This window comes from Medicago sativa, chromosome 4, assembly GCF_051527215.1.
Source record: "Medicago sativa cultivar Bolivia chromosome 4, Bolivia_mono, whole genome shotgun sequence".
Lineage (NCBI taxonomy): Eukaryota > Viridiplantae > Streptophyta > Magnoliopsida > Fabales > Fabaceae > Medicago > Medicago sativa.
Window position 1 is genome coordinate 64,436,228 of NC_140752.1, and position 21,180 is coordinate 64,457,407.

A 21,180-nucleotide genomic window follows, 5' to 3' on the forward strand; every position below is an offset into this window, starting at 1 on the left:
ATTTTGTTTAATTATCCTTAAACTCTTAAATTTTTTAACGATTCTTTTTATACAAGTTTAGAACACTATGAAATGTTCATTTACTAAAATCTATAATTTTTTAACATGAAATAAATTAAATATGAATTTTTTAAAACGACAAAAGTTTAAGATATAAGTAACAAAAATATGGACGTAGAAATCAAATTTTTGCGATATTTTTTTCGGAGGACCTTTTAATAACGTTCTTAACACGCCTGTAAAAAATTGTTGAAAAACTTAAGAGTTTAAGCATAAATTAAACAAATTTGGATTGAGTAAGGACTAATATTGAGTGCAGAAATTTTTTGTAAGGACTAAAAATGCTATTAAAATTAAGTAAGGACTAAACTTACAAGGTCGCAATTTTGTAATTTTGTAGGGACCAAAAACATAATTAACCCTTTTTTTTTTTTGGATTGAGGAGAAAGTGACAAAATACCACTAAAAATTCACATACCAAAAAGATCTTAGATTTAAGGGTTAATAGTGTTTTACCCCCTTGTAATATCGGTCATTTCCGGTTTTCCACTCTGTAAAATTTATTGTTTGGTTTTCGTCCTTGTAATTTGAAGATTTATGGTTTTGGACCTTTATGAATTTTGACAGTACAAAATCGACGATATGGCAGGGGGCTAAACCAAAATTTGCTCAAATTAACAAGGGGTAAACCGAAATTTGCTCAAATCACAGGGGGGTAAACCGAAATTTTCTCAAATTACAGGGGGCGAAATTTGCCATGAAGGTCCAAAACCAAAAAAATTTCAAATTACAAGGACGAAAATCAAACAAAAAATTTTACAGGGTGGAAAACCGAAAATGACCTATATTACAGGGGGTAAAGCACTATTAACCCTAGATTTAAACTTAGATAAATACGAAAAAATTTATACCAAATAGTTGACATTGTCGGCTGAATTAAGTATAATGATGTTTAATATGGAGGCTATGTATATTTTTTTTTAGGGAATGGAGGCTGTATATTTTGTTTAATACTTTTCAAGACATTATATATATTTTTACGGAGGCTCTAACGCTCAAGACTAACGAGGACAGAGAGTGGTCAGCGGTACACAAAACATGACAATGAACGGTTCATAAAAGCTTTTGGACGAACCGAATTCACATTGAAATGAGATGGATCCGGAAATCGTGCATGTATGAGATTGCATGATTGAAGAAAGACTTACAGGAATTATGCTTATGACATCAAACATGGCTACTTATGCACAATTTTTCTTCTTGTTTTTGAATTCAAACCTAATTTTATAGATAAATATCTCATCAACAATAATATAAATTAAATAATCGATTAATTTTTTTCAAGTCAATACTGAATAACACACTTTTGAACCGAAGTTTTGAGAGCGGAGAATTTCGACATACCAACTTAACATTAAACGTCCACATGTACACCTTTTAGCTGAGTTTGAAGAAAATATGTTAATGGTGCAAATACTTTATGTCTTAAAGGACCAATTTGTAACTAAAAAATATCAAGAACTAAGTTGTTATAATCATAATATGTTAATGGTGCAAATACTTTATGTCTTAAAGGACCAATTTGTAACTAAAAAATATCAAGAACTAAGTTGTTATAATCATATAACATAATGGACCGCATATGATATTTAACCTAGTAAGTAACATAACTTATTATTGATGGAAAAGCCACATAATATAACTGAAGTAAAATAAAATCTTTTCTAAAGTCGGTTTTATAAGAGTAGGAATATCCGAATAGAAATTGGAACCGAGAGTTTACAACATTCATTGATTCACATACATTATGCATCAACTACTATCCTACTAAGGCTATACTTTAATGGTTGTTTTATGATGTCGTTTTTATAGAAAGTTTTATCGTAACGTTTTATTATCGGGTATTGAAGAAGTCTTCTCAACTGCATGTCATTGAGGGTATTTGATTTGACGTAGGAGGGATGAGAGAAATTTTAATGGAGGAGTGGAGAAGAAGTGGGAGGGGGTGATTTTAAAATCTCTTGTTTTAGGTTTGACAATGAGAGATAAGGAGTTTTAATGGAGGAAAAATATAAAATTAAAAAGAAAGTAAAGTGTAAGTTTATGTGTATGTGTGCACTTAAATTATGTAGAGATATAAAGATCTATCTATATATAAAAGTTGACCAACGCTAATATTGTTGCCCTAATTAAACCTAAGCCTTAGGGAATAAAATTCCTGTTTTGCCCTAACCTAAACCTTAATTATAAGAACAAAAAAAAAACGCAAATTAAATAACGATGAACATAAGAAAGAAATACAGATAAGCATAAGAAGAGAAAAAATCTGCCGCTATTTTGTTTCCAAAGTTGCTTCCTATTTTGTTTCCAACCAACAACAGCCTAAACTATCTGCCCCTATAACAACTAAGGCCGCAAATCAAACAAAATAGTTGCTTCCTATTTTGTTTCCAACCCAGAAATCCTTTCTCCTTTTCTTCACCTATGGCCGGAAGAAACATGGAAACTCTCCTCTCCTATCACTGCCTAACTGGTAAACACTTCAACACATATTTATGTAATTGTTTTTTTGGTGCAGTTTATATTTATTTATTTTTGTTTCGGTTTATACATAACGAAAATTTCACTTTCGTTCATTGACAGGTCCTCTCTTGAAAAACCCAGTTTCAGAGTATGACAAGGCAATCAACTAACTACAACTCAAATACAGAACATACATCGTCGAGTATGACGTCGAAACTGTGAGTATACTTTCCTTTTCGTTCAACTATCCTTTTCCTTGAATTGTATAATGTTCTTTGCTTATAACCTGTTGCACTTCTATATTTTTTGTCTCTTATTTAATTTTTGGTGTACACTTCTATATAATGATTTTTGGTGTGCACTATCCGTGTTGCTTATATAATGTTCTTTGAGCTATCCTTTTCCTTTTCTGTGAGTATGTGCTTCCTTCTAATGTTCCTTGATTTTTGGTTAATACTCCAAGAGATAGAGTTAACAATTCACAAGTATATTAATTAGTGCAGAATTTTAAATTAATTAATTAAACTATTATATATTATGAGAATGCGACTCTTTCCATGGCTATATAAAAACTATTTTTAGTCACCCCAAATACACTATTTTTTGTTTTTGTTTTAATTACTACCTATATAAAAACTTTTTTTTTTGTCATGGCTAATGTACAACATTTTGTTTTTAGACTTTCGTGTTTGGTTTTGGTTCTTACAAAATTTCGTCCTCTTATTATTTTTGCTCATTGTTTGCTTATTATTTTTTGGTCTGCACTTCTATATAATATTCTCTTTTCTGATTTTGGTTATTATTCTGCACTCTGTGGACTGCTACAAATTATATTCTGCACTCTGAAATATATGCTACTGTCAATAAATGAGTGGAGCCTTGATGATGTAGGAGATGGGTTTTTATCATGAGGCTTCAGTAGCATATATAGCAGTAGCATATAAACCATAGTCCTACGATTTTTTTTAATGCCAAATTGATGGATTAAAATGTTATCTTATCCTATGATTAAGATAGTAGCATATATAGCAGTAGCAAACTTCTCTGTTCTCTAAAGAATCTCAAATATAATAAACTTGCTCTTATTCTGCTTAGCTTTCTATCATTTGCAGAATGGTCAACCAAGAAAATCTTCCTCCATGACACTTCCATGGTTTCTTGCTTTCTCATGTGAATCTTGGTTCACTTATACTTGGATCGTTCTTCTTAATACCAAATGGAGTCCTGTTGTTACCAAAACATATCCAAATCGTCTACTTCAAATATAAGTAAGCTTCGCGATATTTGATATTTATGATAAATTACTGTCATATATGATTGATGCAGGTTCATCAAGGGCCGTGACTACATCAAGATTAATCTTGATGTTGCACTTTGTACTGCGGCCACGGTTAAAACATTGTTTTTAACTGCATTGCAATGAAGTCTTGAACTGATTTTGTATTGCTACATTAGATGTGTTATTTGATGAACTATTTTAAGTGTTTAAGGTAGTTCAAATATGTAGCTAATTAGATGGTTAATAGGATATATCATATATATATATATATATATATATATATATATATATATATATATATATATGTGTGTGTGTGTGTGTGTTGAAATTCATTAACCACAAATTTGGACGTGATTAACTGCACATATAGTTGAACACCTGAAACTTATGGTAACCGCATCCAAACAAATCCGTGCTTAATGAAGTTAAGTTTATGGTTAGTTCCTACCTAATTTATGCTCCCAAAATGAGCAACTAGCAAAGAATGATGAACGATGTAAATATTAAATTGCAGAATTATGCATAAATTTTTTGGTACTTTTTTAAAGGTTATTGCACACAATCTTAGCAGAATTTTCTTAGTTGTCAAGTGCATTTCATGTCAAGTTGAGTACAATTTTTTTTTTGGTAATTATAGTTACTTTACTGTTTATACAAATTTAGTTTGACGTTGACTATGTGCATGCCCTGTTTATATATACATCGTTGAACTTTGTTTGGAGTAAACTAAGCCTCATTGTGCTTTCCAGCAAATATAAAGTTTGCTTATATGGAGTGGAAAACACTAACAGATAAGATACCCTTTAGATTAATTTTGTTGCTTCTTTCTTCTTTAGAGTTTATAAATATAAATAACATGAAAATAAATAAAAAAGAAAACTTAGAAGAATGGTTATGGTAACATAAGCTAAAAGTATTTCTACACATGCAAATTTAAAAATGGCTTTAAAGGTTCAATCGATTTTTCCTTGAAGAATAAGCAAACATTTTTCTTAACTTAGTTATGAGTAATTTTGGCATTGTAAGGCCTTCACTTCTTTTACAAAACCTTTACTCCTGCACTTCCCCTTTTTTCAATATCATTTCACACTCAATTACTAAAATTTAAGCAAGACGTAAAACTTTATGCCAAAATAACTTTGTTTTATTGTTGAGGTGGTCCTTTGGAGATGCTAATTTTATAGAAAATTATGTTTTTGTTTCAGGTAAAACTTATTTAGAAGGCAATGGAATATATAGAAACCAAGAGCTTGCCAACAATAAAGGAAAATTAAGTCCTCCAATTTGTGAAGGTCTGTCAAGTCACCATAAGTTTTGGTAGATTTTAGAGATGGCCATCAACCCGTCTTATATTTAATTTTTGTCATTTTTAGCTTTTATTACCATTATATGCCTAATTATAGATTTTCCAACTTTTGAAAAGGTTTCGGCCATATCCCACTTTTCTTTGTTTTGTATGCCTTCTTTTTATTTGAATGAAGTTTAGTAGTGTGCTTTGCACTACCTTTGGTTAAAAAAAATAAAAATATCTGAAATGAAATGTATTTACTATTAAATTGGGTGAAAGGTTTTTAAGCATATATATTTGTGCGTTTTTTTTCATGAAAGTTTTTGTTTTTTTGGTTACCATGAAAGGTTCTAATTACAATTTTGTCATGTAATTGTTATTTCGTTAGATGAAAAGACGACTTATATACATATATTTGGACAATTATGTATGGTTAGTGCAGGGAGCAAGTTATTAATACTGAGAATGCTAAGCGATGTGATACTTCTACGAGACTAAAATGTAGTATCTGTTAGTTATCTATTGGTGGCATCTTATACAATAACCATTGCAATACTTTAGACAAGTCCTATAATTCAGTTGTAAATCGTTTTAATTCATTTTCTAAAGTTGTGGTTTCTTTTTAACGTTGAAGTAGTTATACTATTATAACTCATTTTATTGTGTGTAATTGTGTTTTTAGGTAGTCTCTACTAAATAGGTAAATTATAATATGTTTGACCTGTAGGGCAACTCCGTTTAAAAAAATTAAGCTTTTAACAACAAAAATTTTGCTTTTAATTTGTTGATATAGATCCTTGATGCTACTAACAGATTTGCATCTAATTTTCTTTTTATTGTCAAAGCAAACAAATAAGTTTAATATATGATTCCCCAAAAAAAATTCAATATATTCCATTTTCATGTGTTAATTTTTTTCATAAGGTCATTATACCCCCGAAAGAAAATCATAAGATCCAAATGTTAGCAAAGGGTGTATTAGGAAGATTTTGATTGCAACGTTGTATCTCTATTTTATTTATTTTTTAATAGACCTGGCATCGCATGGTGTTTGCATTGATAGTTCTTCGAATGTACTCCCTCCGGTCACTATTATAAGCAAAAGTTGACTTTTCAGGTTCATTCAATAAATGATGTATGTGGTCTATATATAGACTACATACATCATTTATTGAATGAATCTAAAAAGTGAATTTTTGCTTATAATGGTGACCGGAGGGAGTAGTGTTTAAAGAAATTTTCCGAAATGCGTAGACACGAAAAACTTTAATTACTATTGAATTTAAAGTTATGACAGTTGAATATTAAGTTGGAACTATACAATGTAATTTTGCATTTCCCTACTACATTTACATTGTATATGACCCGTGCGGCAGCACGGGTGAAAAGTCTAGTTTATAAAAAAAAATCATGAAAATTTGCAATAAAAGTAGCAACAATGATTGTGCATGTAATTGGCGAAAATTAACCAAAAATAACAGAATTAATGTCAACAACTCATATCACTTGTTTCACGAATACAAATTTAATATTGACACAACAATTAATAGTTGTTGCATATATTTGGATATAAGATGCATGATTGTTACTAAAGCGTAACACACTCCACATTCTCCTCCTTAATTATTCTCCATGAAGGAAAAACCTTCAACAATATTAAGAAACTGAATTAAAAAAAGCAAAGAAAATTGAATACGAAAATAAGGGATTTTGAGACAATTGTCCTATAAAAGTTATGAACCAACAAAAACTCAAACCTTTTTTTGCGCTTCTTTTGAAAAGTTAACTTGTTTACCACCTGCTTTGTCTTGTCTTAATTTCCACCATTCCTTTTAAATCCTTTCTAGTTGCAACTTCATTTGCATGCGCCTATATTAGAAGAGATTGAAAATATTGTCTTATAACTTGCACATTGTCTAAGAAAGATTTAATCAATAGATAGAGCTTCGTACAAAGTTCATACCATTTTAAGAAATGGAGGACAAATCCAACTTGATAAAAAAGGGAACAAAACAATGTTCTACAAGGCTAAAAAAACATGCCCCAACATCTCTTGAGATTAATGACCGACCCACTAACCCATTTGCTCTTTCTACGGAGGCTTCAAGTTCAAAGGCAATTCCATTGTTATCCCCACTTGTGCTATCTTCACAAGCATTATATGCAGAGATTACTGCACAAACACAAATGTTACAAAATAATGGTAATATTGATAGTGGTGTTAGCAAGGAGGTTGGGAGTCCACCCTCCATGCAAAACACCACATGGAAACATCCTGCTATGGCCCCCTATCAAGAACCTTCATCTTTGTGTAATTTCTTACAAAAGCAGTGTGTTATTGCAAATAATACTCATTGAGATGGAACAACTCGGGCAATGATTTATTTTATTTTTCTCTTAATATGTATAATATTTTGATGTTGTTAGCTTGTTAGTTGTTAAATTGTTTTTTAGTAGGGTGTTTACCACACGAGAGATGAAGCTAATTATGCTCTTCCTCACTATTTGTTTTTAGTGAATTGTTAATTAATTGCAAATATCTTCAATTACATTGTTAAGTTTTGATTATAGTTTTGAAATTGCATTTCATGCAATTCAAAATATGACAATTTTTTTGTGTGTGTATAATCAAATTTCTGTATTTATATTTTCACCAACTACATATATGAATAAAAAGGAAAACTCACAATCATGGACAAATACGAGCAAAATGTGATGAAATAAACGATTGAAGAATTACAACATGAGCACGCCGTAGAAGATCACTTACTGCAATCAGGGCCGTTCCTAGAGTTTTACGGGCCTTAGACATAATATGAGAAAATGGCCCCTTATATAATACGTCGCACCCCCGGCCTATGCCTAGGGCCGACCCTGCCTGCAATACATTATTTTAGGCAAATCTATTGTGATTGATTATTTTTTTAAAAAGATTGACATACTCCATAATGATCCATCAATTTTAAAGACAATTTAATTGATCATTTAAAAGAAATTTAAAAGAAGAGATCAATCAAAAGAAATAAAATTGAAAATTTGGCGGTGAGAAAACTATGAGCAAAAGACTATTGCAAATGCAATTGTAGATAATAAGTATAATTTTATCAATGTGATAATTATTTCTTTGATTACAAAGTATTGTGAATATCATTTGGTCATCAAACTTATACTTTACAAAGTATTGTAATTGTTAAGGTTTTTCCTGTTCTACACAGTACAACCTTTTTTAGATAACAAATTTTGCTTATACAAAACTATAATAACTCTCAACACAAGAGTATAAAATGGATGATAAATGAAAATGTGATACATGAGTTACACAAATTTAAATAATACATGTAATATTTTAGGGATGGTTCCAACGTACTTTGATGTCTAAAACAAGCATTAAAATGAGACCTTTATGTGAGAAAGATTTGAAGTGAAAAAATAGCCATAAAAAAGAGAAAGTTTGAATTGTGACCTTTTTTAAAATTTTAAGGCACACTTGATTAAAAAAATCTCAAAATGAAATTGAATTAAATAAAGAGTTAGTTCAAAAACCTTTTCAACTTGAGAATGTTTTTATGTATTGAACGGGTGGATCCCGTTTTAAGGGTCCAACCATGGACCTCATTAGCTTACTTGCTGGAGCTGGTCACTTTTTTTCTCAGGCCCTAGATATTTATCAATATTGCTCTTTTTTAATTATCTTAATTTGAGTTTTTACTTTGTTGTCCCTTTTGTGGTTTGGACGAGACGGTCTAATTCTTTCTCAAGACCCAAAACTTTCACCGTTAACCTTGTCCCTTTCAATTCATCCCACTTATTCAAGATCCAAAATCTTTGATGTTAATCTTTTTATATCCTTTAGTTGGAGGTGAGTATTGCAACTCTAGCACCTAGTGACCACGCACGCTCGTTCATATACTCAGTTTTTTATTTTCCAAATATGTTTTGTTCCTTTATTATTCTTAGTTCTTTATTTTGTGTCAACCTTTGCTTCTGTCCCCTTTTGAAATACATGTATTTGTGTCTATTTTGTTTTCCTGGGCAGTTTTAATATGATGGGTGAATTGTCTGTTTTCTTTTAATCCATCCATATGTTGTTAATGAAGATCTGAACATGAATATGAAATAAATGTATTGGATTGAACAAAAGGCGAAACATTTACAACGAAGGTTTTGTTTCTTGACAAGGGACAAGATCGTCTTGTCCAGTGACAATGACACAGAGAAGAGAGAGGAGCTAGGCTAAAGTCGAAAATGATTATGACCTTTGTGTGTTAGGGCATTGAGAAGGGACAAAAGAGTAAAAATCTAAAACTAACATAATTAAAAATAAAAATAGGAGATCGGCAATGAGGCATATGGGTGAACCTTTAAAATTGGGGACCATAATAAGGGCTTCCTTTAACAAGTAATCCAAGTGCTATTATTTTAGTGCTAAAACTAGTGTCTGATTAATAGTATTAATTGAATACCTTGTCTAATTTGCACTTTCTCTTTTGATCGGTCTCGATCTTACAACTTGTATCATCTTAGCCTCACCAAACTTACAAATCATAGTTTTTTACACAAATGATCACTCAAACTAACTTTGAAATAGAAAGACTTTATGATGTTGAAAATGAATGTGATGATGTTTGGGATTAGATATGCAATTCAATATGGATGAAATTTATTTGTACAAACACACTCGACAAAGTTGATCTACAAATTTGATATAGTGATTTGAAGTGTGCTTGATATTGAAGAAATTTTGATAGATTTTCACCTAAAGAGAGTTATTTTTCAAGTGTTATCTCTTTTACAACTCAATGTGGGTGAGATTGATTGATACAAACACACTCTAAAAGTTGATCAACAAGTATAATTCATGAGTTGTAGCGTGTTTGTTTGTTTTGAAGAGATCAATGATTGATATGCACTTGAAAAGCGAATTTATATGCAATCTCTTAGCTTCAAATATTTGAATCTTCTTGTATTTATAGTTGAGTAAAGACTTTATTATGGTGTGGGAAGTCTAGCATGATTGTTGGACACATGTTGCAATGCAAAATTTATATTTGAATTTTTGTGTTGCTAGAGTTGTGGTTGGTATATATTATATTGTAATTCTCGTAATTATTTGAGATTTTTTTAAAGAAGTCCATAAACTTAAATCGCTTTAATAAAGTCTTTGAGCTATTGCATTTTTAGTAATCAGGTCATTACATTATAATTTGACTATCAATTAACTAAATAAAGTGAAACACAATGACCTAATTGCAAAGAATATCTTAATCCAAACATTTGATGACAATTTTTTTAATTTAGGAACTTAATTAAAATTTAGAAATAGTTTAGAGATCTATAAAATAATTATACCAATAAAAATCTTGATTGAATAGCTCATGACTCTGTCGTTATAAATAACTCTTTTAAAATTCTTTCAAATTTCAATTGAATACACCTCTTTTTCTCTAAGTCCTAACTCAACTCGCAAAAATACCGAAATTGCTAGTCCGGACGTCATGATTAGGGGTTCAAACACTAAATATCCCCTTATGTGTGAGTTTTTAATTACTATTATCATTCTGTCTATCTACAGAAAAGGGGTATTTAGTACCAACTAGGGTTGATGAAGTTTAAAGATACTCATATTTATCACATTTTATGGCTTAATTTTTTTTGTTGATGGAAAAAATTCCATTAAGCAATCAAACCAGCTTCAACAAAAAAGGTTCTATAAGTAGGACAATCTTTGAAACCCTATTTGAAGAAGATAAAACAAATAAACAGCCATATAAGCATCATGTTTAACATGACTCAATGAAAATGAATGAAAACGAGAGCTATTACAATCAGCAAGCACAAAACCAAAGTGTGTGTGTGTCTATATATATATATATATATATATATATATATAACTGAATCGCTAACCTCACACCCCAATCCTCACCAATATTAGAATCCGGAAGACATACAACACACCAAGTCATCGATGCTACCTTATATCAATCTGAATCTCTAACAAGAGCATCACTACCCCACACATTCTTAATCGGGTCAAATACATCAATGTTAACTTTATAACAATGCGGAGGAGGGGGTTGCAATAAATGGGGATTTTTTTTGAGTAAATAAATGGGGTAATTGGAAGGCTAATAATAACTAGATATTATATGTTTGTTCAATATTAAATTGTAGTCGTCCAGTGCATTCTAAGCCTTATAAACAGTACTCCTCTACATAAAATTGTTTCCCATAAAAAACAAAATTATTACGAGAAACCCAAATACTAGAACATAAAGAAAGAACATATGAGATGACATCTAACGATGAATGAGAAATGACATGTTTAGGGAAGGATCCTCAAATCGAACACCAAAAGGAGAGTGAAACCACACCATTTTCGCGCAGGTGCACCCTTTGAAAACATGATCCCGATGTTTATCAACATTACCATAACAAGGACAAATAAGACCAACAACCATCATTCCAATACGGATCAACTTTTTTTTTTATTGGGGAGGCTATCATGAAAAATTCTCCAAGCAAAGATGAATATGTTTTGAGATGACGTGAATGTTCCAAAATTTTGATGAACACTCAAAATTGACATTATGAGAATAAACTTGAGAAAGATTAGATTCCTCCCATTGCCTAACGAAATGATATGCACTTTTATCCGAGAGAACGTCATTCTTATGAGGGCCCAAAATTTAAGAACCCATATGTGTTGATGTTGGTAAAGAGAGTTGAAGTACTTCATATCTTTAAAAGGCAAAAATTTTGCGTTTATCAACGTTGCATTTCAAATTCCAAAATAATGATGAATAAGTTGAGACACTTGAAAAAGTAAAGTATGAGGTGGCTTTGGAGACGGAACCCTGAAACCATTCTTTAAAGGAAGCCAATTACTTCCCAAATGTTTATGAAATGGCTCGTTCCTACTCTCCAAAGACACCCATAATTCATAACCCATAACATGGTTGTCGAAATCGTGATTTACATCTTGAGATCGTACGATCTTGCGATCCAACCTACCTCCACTGATCTGGAGCGGTTTGAAGATCGGAGATCACGCCAGATCGGGCGACGCACCGGGGAGAAGCGAAAACTCACAGAATTGTCGTTTTTTTCCGAATCTGTGAAGGGGTTTAACCTGGTTCAGAAGTTGTTTGACGCGACCCGACTCAGATTTGACCCGACCTATCTGTTACAATTTCAACCCGTTTCAGTCAGAATTCGACCCATTTTCACTCTAAAAGGTCATAATTTATCGTTAATTTCGTTTTTTGGGATTCGTTGATGTTTAATTCAATCATTATCAGGTTAGGAAATTGAGAATTTTCTTATCTTCTTCTTTGAAATTGTAATTCATCAATGATTCATTCAATGAATCAATTCCCCGTCATCTTTCATTTCCTCTGTAAAAACCAGTTCACTGTGCAAATTTCGTCTCATATTTCACTATGCAATTCCAAAAAAACAGTCCAAAAATTAGGTTTTTTATGATGTTTAAGAAATTGAAGTTTTAGGATGATGTTTTGTTTTTTGATGAAAGTTTTTAGGTGATGTTTAAGATAATGAGAATGATGATTAATGAAAGTTTTTTTTTGTTGTTGAAATGTTATTTTTCTTAGTTTCTTTTATAATTTTCTCTATTAGCTGGAGCTTACGATCATAGTTACGATCCTATGATCTACGCTCTTTCTATACCCCAACGATCTTTAGGGGGATCTCGATTTCGACAACCATGGCCCATAATGCTACACGAATACTTCGTCAAGTATAGCCTGAAACATGTCTAAATCTCGCTTTCATGAAGTTTCCATGTGGAAAATAACGAGCCTTTAAACACCTAGCAAGCAAAGAATCTAGATTTGATAGCATACACCAACCTTGCATGGCAAAACGAGCGAGGTTGAAATTTTTTATGTTCGTAACACTGACATAAACTAATTAAATTTGTTCGTGATTCTCATCCTTGCATCGAATATGATTAACTTTAGATGATAAATTTTTTTGTTTTATTATTGACTTTGTAAAATAAGGCAAGAAGAGAAAAAATAGTCTTGTGGGTAAAATTGTAATTGAAGCAAACGAGGGATGACGTTGTAAATCTTGCTATTCAATTAGGGCTGTAAGTTCTGAACCAAACCACACCTTCGCTCGCTGTTAAGTGCAGTCAGTTCAAACTCGAATTCTTCAGCATCTGAACCCAAACACCGTTCAGAATCAGAACCTATCCATTTCCAATCACTTATTCATCTCAATTCTCCAATTCATGACATAAACGCTTCTCTCGAATTCGCCATCGCAATCTCACCCTCACACTTTTCTCTCCGTTCGGAATCTCTCGCCGTCACAACATGTCAGGCGGTTTTTTTCGAGTAAGTTCATCGCAAACCGTTGAATTCACCATTTCAATTATTCATTTGCTTTTTGTAATAATGAATTGTTATTTAATCATTTTTCAGATCTTATTTGTGACTTTAATTTGATGAAATTAAGTACTGTATGCTATGAAATTAGGGTTCAAAACTTTGAATATTTGTTGATGAAACTGAATTAAGAGTTGTGTTGTAATTCAACTTGTTATAGTGATTTTTTGGCCTGTTTTTAAATTTTTGTATTCATAATTGAAAAATGTTACTTAGCTAGTTAGCTTATGAAATATAACATGTTGAATTTTGGATGTAGGGTACATCTGCGGATCAAGACACTCGGTTTTCGAACAAGCAAGCGAAGCTGCTTAAGTCACAGAAGTTTGCACCGGAATTGGAGCATCTGGTTTGTTTCCTTGATTGATTAATTTAGATTTGTTGATTTTTTTTATAGGGAGAATTGTCTCTATAGCACCGATACTTTTGATAGCAGACACCGACAAACGTGATTACATTCAATTATGCCATTTTTCCTAATTATTACCGGTGTCAACATGTTAGTGTGGTGTCTGGTGTTCGCGTCTGTGTCAGTGCTTTGTAGAGAACTATTTCCAACTGCTTTTGAAATTTGGAACCTCAAACATCATGGTGTATATGATCTCGATATATTTATTTATTTTAACTAGCGACATCGCTTTCCTCTGCTATTTTTTTGATGTGAGTCGTGCTTGAAAAATGATTTGTAGGTGGACATGACAAAGGTGAATATGGACGTAATGAGGCCTTGGATTACTAGAAAAGTGACCGAGCTTCTTGGGTTTGAAGACGAAGTGCTTATTAACTTCATACATGGTCTTCTGGAAGCGAAGGTAATTTATTGTTTTTGAACTATTTTGGTTATACGGTAATCTTGGAGATTAATGGCGCTTTCAACGTTCTATTTTTTATTTGCTGAATACTTACTTTATCGTTTCTTTATCATTATTATTATTATTATTATTATTATTATTATTATTATTATTATTATTATCATTAAATATTAAATTGTATTTGTTGAAATCAATATAGCATTTATTTCAAACATTATAATCACTTTGATTTTGAGTTGTAACTGTGCAATCTTTTTCCTCTAAATGAACTATCATAGATTTACATGCACTTTCTGATAATGCCATGCTTTTATTTTTTACCTTGCAACATTCGGTTTGTAATGATGCAGAAAGTGAACGGGAAGGAAATTCAAATACAAATTACTGGATTCATGGAAAAAAACACCGGTAAGTTCATGAAAGAGCTTTGGACACTTCTTCTCAGTGCACAGAAAAATGCCAGTGGTGTTCCTCAGCAGTTCTTGGATGCTAAAGAAGAAGAACTCCTGAAAAAGAAGGTTTTTTTAAGTCTTGATTTACCATTCATTGGGTATCAAAATACCTTTTATCCTTGCACTTTTTTTTGGCCTTTCTGATTAAAGTTTTTTACTGTCGATGGATTAGGCTGAAAGCGATAGGATAACAAGTGAAATTCAGAGGAAGAAAGATAAGGAGAGTAAAGATATCATGGAAGAGAGGCTGAAGAAACTGGTAATACTATTTGTTCGTTGCTGGATTACGTTTTATAGGGCTGAGATTTTGGTTTTAACTTCCATTTGTGTTTTCATTGCGCTCAGCTAGCTTCTGCAATTATTTGGGTTCATGTCCTTTACCTCAAACTACTGTAGGACGGAGGATTAGATGCGAAGGATAATGATGCTGCTTCAGATCCAACTTTGAAGTCCAGGGATTCAGGGCACTACATTCAGGATGGAAAACAAACTGACAGGAATGGTGTTAGAGCAAGGAACAGGTAAAATCGGCCGATTCCTTCTTTTTTAATCATTATGTGCCGATGTTTGTTTCTATTTCATTTTCTTATTGGTTTCACAGTGGGTCAAACATCAATATATAAGCTTAATTATGTTTTCAGCTTCTTAAAGTGGATGGACTTGTGTTATGATTTTATAAAGTGAGACATGGTGGAAGTGGTTAGGCATCATTCTAGCAGTTGCATGCATAACTAAAATATGCATACATAATATATACAGGCCCTCACTGGCCCCCAAACTACTGTGTTATGAAGTCATTTTAATCCCAACAAAAATATGCATAACTAAGAACATTAGTAGTTGTATCTCACTTAGAATATAAACTTAATAACAAGCCAACAAAAACAAATTTTGTAGAACCTTCCTAAGTCGCCGTATGAAGTCTTTCTAGTGGGATAAGGCTTGGTTGTTGTTGTTGCTCATAACTTTCCTTGACAACTATAGAATTGGATAACATAATAGTTAATGCAAAGCATTGGGAAAATCACATGAAATTTGTAAAACTTTCTGTGTTATGAAGTCATTTTAATCCATTGTTTTTTGATATTTTGTATGTTGTATTAGATGTTGGAATAGCCTCTGTTCAGTTTTTCAATTTTCTTTTAGCTTAAACTCTATTATTTTGTTGTTGGGCCAGTGTTTGGGCAGAGAGCATCTTGGTGAACTCGGCTCTGCACCTAAAAACCCTGTTAAATGAGTTCTTGAATCTTTAGTACTAATTAGCTTTTACTCTCTTATAGGATTTCTAGATCTCCACATTCACCTGCAGTTTTCAATTCACCTTATCGGTACCACCATAACACTTCTTAACACATTTTCCATCTTGTATATTGGATTGAAATGCTCTAAATGTCGTATTTGCTATCTTTGACAGAGGCTCACCTGCAAGGGCAACCAGTAAATCATTTTCGAATTCCCGAAGTTATTCAAGGTCCGCTTTTGCATATATGCTTACTTAGTTTCGTTTGGCTTTATATGTTCATGTAGCTTTTGTCATTCAGTAGCATAATCTGATGGGTATTAGATGTTCAACTTTGCCTGCTAACGGATCTTTATTTTTCTCCCGCCCCCCTTTTAGCCTTTATTAATGAGTAATATATTGCACATTTAATTTTTATTTGGATTTGTCATTTTGAACTAATGTCAAGTAGTATATGCAGATCTCCAAAGGGTCGAGGGCGTTCCATTTCTTCTGAAAGGATACAGCGGTCTTCACGACGGCAATCTATTTCTCCTCGAAGACGTTCACCACAAAGATCTCCTCATAGGAGGCCATCTTATTCAAGGAGAAGATCTAGATCTAGCTCATCTTCTCCTATCCGACGTGGAATGCATTCTCCATTTCGTCGACGCAGAACACCCTCTCCTGTTAGACGGAGATCGCCCTCTCCAGTGCGACGACGAAGATCACCCTCTCCAGTACGACGACGCAGATCACCACCTTCCCCAGTACGACGACGCAGATCACCACCTTCTCCAGTACGACAACGCAGATCACCTTATCCTGCACGGAGACGCAGATCTCCCTCTCCTGTGCGAAGACGCAGATCACCTTCTCCTATACGACGACGTAGATCACCTTCTCCAATGCACCGACGTAGATCACCATCACCTATTAGACGAAGGTCACCCTCACCCCTGCAACAGAGATCTCCTAGTATGCGGCGCAGGTCACCTTCACCGATGCGTCGAATACCACTAAGCCGTGGACGGAGGTCAAGCTCTCCAATGCAATCCCCCATAATGCGAAGGTATGATAGTAGAACTCCACGGCGCAGGTCTCCATCTCCTTTGCAGCATAGATCACCTGTTTCGGGCAAGAAAAGATCTGCAAGTGCCTCCCCTAAGAGGTCTCCTTCTCATGATGAATGGAGTTCTCAGTCTCCTGCACGTGTATCTCCATCTCCAGTCAGAAGGAGAACTTCACCAAGACTCCAAAGAAGTCCTGTGCAGTCTTCTATGGGAAGAGTCAGGTACAGTGACACTTGAGGGAATGCTTGAATAAGTTTGTTTGATTTTTCTTTGGTGTGCATGATTTTAATGTGATGATACGAAAACTTTTAAAAATGAAATATTTTAAATTTTTATTTTATTCAATTTTGAAGTAGGCTTATAGTTTAATAACCAGAATTACTATTATGGTTCCACTCCATATCCTGTTTGGAGCTGTGAAATTTTGCAGAATAATTTTTTAAGGGAAATGTTAACTTGTGCCCTTAAGGCACAAGTTTAGAAGTCAAATGTAGAAACTTATTTTTGGAGATTGTGCATTCAATGTCTTGAAAGGTTAAAAACTTATTTTTTCAATACAACACTTGTGTTTTAATTCTTTTTTTAGATCCTTAACATGACCCATTTTTTAAATAAGGTTTGTTCTTGCAAGAAAATTTGTGAAATCTGTGGTGATACCCATGTTGCAGGGTGCAAAAAATATTGTCACCGGAAGTTTATCAACCCTCTAGTCCTTTGCGGTCTGTACAGAGAGATAAAAATGGCAAAGCTTCAGGCTATAAATCACAAGATTCAATGTCCACACCAGATAAGTCTCCAATCCGATCAATATCACCACAAGCAAGAAGTAAGACCAGCAGTAAAAATAGAAGGTAACTTTCCTTGACTTCTCATACAACTCTTTTATCTGCTCATGGTTACCTGCCTGCCTGCAGTAGTTAGTTTATGCATATTTATTTTGGCTTTTGAAAATGTATAGTCCACATGAAATCCCTCTGAGGCAAACAAGAGAGAAATTGACCATTGAAGGAAGCTTGAGTCCCCCAAAGAAGCCAACAGACCATAAACCTAGCCATGACATCCCAGAGACGAGTGAAGGAGCAGAAGAAGCAAATTATTCTAGGTTTGAATACGAATTGGATAGCTTTCATTTACTTCTTTTAAATATACGAAATGTAAATCACTGTCATTGATTTGTTTATTGTTTTGCTTGCTTCTTTTTTTCTTTTTTTCTTCTTCCTATTTCTCTTGTAGAGAGCGCAGAGATCCTAAATCAAATTCATCTGAAAAGAAATCAAGACACTCCCCAGTTAGTAAGCGAATAGGTTCATCTGCCAAATTTCATCACGAGGATGAGTTTTATCCTGAAAGGGCAGCTAGTCATCTGGCTTCTGATTCTAAGCATTATGATAATAATGAAAGGAATAAGAAAGGCCAGGATATAAAATGGTAATATGATTGGCATACTGCACTTGTTCTAACTAGTTTGAATGACTTCACACTGTACATCTCTGATAATGGTAAACTCCTTTGGCAGTGATAAATCTTCTGGCAAGGGAGGCGAGTCTCCTGGTCAACAGAAGTCACCAGTGAACAAGGAGTTTTTTTCTGGCGAGAAGCCTCGCGATTCTTATGCTGCAGAAACAAAAAAAACTGATGACAAGGATCAATTCAATTCAAAATATGCCAAAAGTAGTGATCAGCACCACAAATCAGAAGGCACTCAAGATTTAGTTGGAAAAGTTGATCACATCAATCAGAGTGCTTCTTATGATTCTGTTTCTGAAGAAAGTGGCAAGCATAGAAGGGATGGAAAGGATAGGAGAAAGCATAAAAGGTCAGAGAGAAAAGTTGTTTCTTCTGATGAGAATGATAGTTATGATTCTGAGTTAGAAGACAGGAAAGAGGCCAAGAGGAGGAAAAAGGAGGAGAAGAAGAAGCTGCGAAAGGAGGAGAAGCATCGAAAGCGGGAAGAGAGACGGCGAAAAAGGGAAGAGCGGCATGCTGAAAAGCTGAAAATGAAGAGTAAACCAGGCTATATTTCAGACGATGAGGAAGCTGAACGAAGGGATGGTCACCAAAGTGATGATGAAGAACCATACGATCCAAAGAAGCTTGAGATTGAGCTGCGTAATAAGGCTCTTGAGTCCCTCAAAGCAAAGAAGAGCATGAATAATTAACTATTACATTTCTTTGTTTTAAGTTGTTTTAAGCGTTAAAAACTTCAGAAATATCTTTAGCTTCTTTGAACATATGGTTTTGCAAATGTTATGTTATTTGTTTTTTGGTAAATGTTTGATGTTGTCTATCTTTAATGCTGGCAGCCGAATTGGATAAATGACGATTTCTGAGCAAATCTGTTGAGTACAACTCTATGCAGACATTCCTCTATATTTACTGGTAATATTTGTTTCCCCTTTGTTGGGAATTTCACGTTTTTATGGAGGTGCATTTTTTATTTCCTTTAATTGTTTTGATTGCTATCTTGGTTTATAATTTTCTTGTTTGTTTTCCTTCACTCTGTTTTCTTTTACTTTTCCCCATGGCTTTGATGCGGTTACTGGCATTTAGTTTCTTATTTAGACTAGATTGATCCAAAGGTCTTTTGAATATTAATCACGAGGTTGATACTAAATTACCTTTGTGGTTAATTGGTAGATGAATTTATGTCAACTCTAGATGACCTGGTGAGCAGACTATGTGCAGAACTATATTTTGAACTCCAAATCAGGTGAAGTTTTGTTTTCTGGAACTCTCCGAGTCGGTCCATCTTGAAGTTGATGCAGCTGTATGTTTTGTACACGTGTTGTCCTATATGTTCTTTGATTGTGTTCTAGAATATGTAATTATATTATTTTTAATTTTTATCATTCTTGTGTGGCGATCTTTTCTACTCTTTGCTTCACAGTGCAATTATTTGTTTATGATTTCTGTGCTTCTTTGCACTTTTTCTTGTAGTACCTGTTTATACGGGTGGTATGTTTAATTTGTTCGTTTGTCTTGATTGAAAGGCCTATATCTTCGTTTTTGGTAATGGCAATGTTCCCTGCTCCGAACTCCCCGCAAAAATCTTGACCCTGCCTCTGATAGGTTAAAAATTGTGTATCCCTTTAAAGGGTTTTTTAACCACGATATCAGAAGTTGTGATGACTTTTTTCCAACATTCGATATTTAAAATGTTTTGATATTTGAATAAAGTGGGAGAGAGGGAGTGAGAATCAAGGAAGAGACATTTTACTTGATATGTTTGACTATTTTTGAAGTGAAATTATCTTTTAGAGGAAATAAAATGAAGTTGTGATATCATTTGTTAGAAATTAAGAGTGGATTTTAATTCGATGGTTTGTTATTTATGTGGCTATAATTTTTGGTAACACTGGCTGTTTTTTGGTAAACTCTTTTCAGCAGATTCTTTAAATTAAGGCCCCCAATTTTGTTTGAAGCATTCTCTCGAATTTCAATTAGAATTTTGATTTGTATACATCAAAATGTAATTTCTTTTACACATGCATATGATTAAATCACACCATGTAGATATTTGTAGAGATATTTTAGGAGCTAACTTATAAAAGTGACACTGGTTTGATTTGATTGGATTCATGTTTAAAATAGTTTACACAGACTATGCATAGAAATTAATCTATTGCATGGTGTATTTTTTGTCGGGGGCAATGTAGATAGATTGCTCAATACTCTACAAATAGAAAGTTATTTACTAAACATATTTCACCAATCTTAACCAAACAAGGTTAGTCAGAGGAATCACATCCTTCATGCTTAAACGTACCCTAATCTTAACTGTTGTGTAATAGGAAGTTTTTCGCTTAGCTGCATAGGTACAAATTGACATGCAACACAGATTTTTCTGCCTCAATTTCTTATTGTAGCTCTTGGCTCACTAATCACTGATAATATTGAAGTCATCACAACTTGCACCTTCATCATCTCTAATATACACAGCCATTTGTTACTCCTTTTTACTTCTGGACGAATTTGTCATTCCAGATCGCACTCTTAAGTGCACTTCTAGGCAGTCAAGGCCAAAGTTGACAAGATGGTATAGAACTTGTGGTTGCCATGCTGGCATATATTGATGAGATGTGCAGATTTGTATGAACTTAGTGTACCGCATTCTTCCTCAGAA

At 33.3% G+C, this 21,180-nt stretch overlaps 1 protein-coding gene across 4 annotated transcripts; it reads left to right on the top strand.

Moving 5' to 3' along the window:
- Nucleotides 1–13,219: 13,219 nt before the first annotated feature.
- LOC146930705 (splicing factor PWI domain-containing protein) lies at nucleotides 13,220–19,475 on the top strand. 4 transcript variants are annotated; one of them, XM_085702173.1, is made up of 13 exons: nucleotides 13,220–13,450; nucleotides 13,761–13,850; nucleotides 14,191–14,313; nucleotides 14,664–14,831; nucleotides 14,938–15,024; nucleotides 15,162–15,286; nucleotides 16,046–16,093; nucleotides 16,180–16,236; nucleotides 16,466–17,278; nucleotides 17,726–17,908; nucleotides 18,016–18,159; nucleotides 18,291–18,485; nucleotides 18,574–19,475. In XM_085702173.1, exons 1-13 carry the CDS (start codon nucleotides 13,430–13,432, stop codon nucleotides 19,214–19,216), a joined length of 2,697 nt encoding a protein of 898 aa, XP_085558299.1. In that variant the 5' UTR covers nucleotides 13,220–13,429; the 3' UTR covers nucleotides 19,217–19,475. The 4 variants fall into 4 exon arrangements, with proteins under 4 accessions (XP_085558299.1, XP_085558300.1, XP_085558301.1 ...); XM_085702174.1 differs by having other exon boundaries at nucleotides 18,300–18,485; XM_085702175.1 differs by lacking the exon at nucleotides 16,046–16,093.
- Nucleotides 19,476–21,180: the final 1,705 nt, after the last annotated feature.

Bases quoted from the DNA above. Each gene is read 5' to 3' on its own strand.
- LOC146930705 (XM_085702173.1), top strand. From the start codon at position 13,430: ATGTCAGGCGGTTTTTTTCGA. The intron at 14,314-14,663 runs GTAATTTATTGT...GTAATGATGCAG, and splicing joins ATGGTCTTCTGGAAGCGAAG to AAAGTGAACGGGAAGGAAAT. The intron at 15,287-16,045 runs GTAAAATCGGCC...ACTCTCTTATAG, and splicing joins GGTGTTAGAGCAAGGAACAG to GATTTCTAGATCTCCACATT.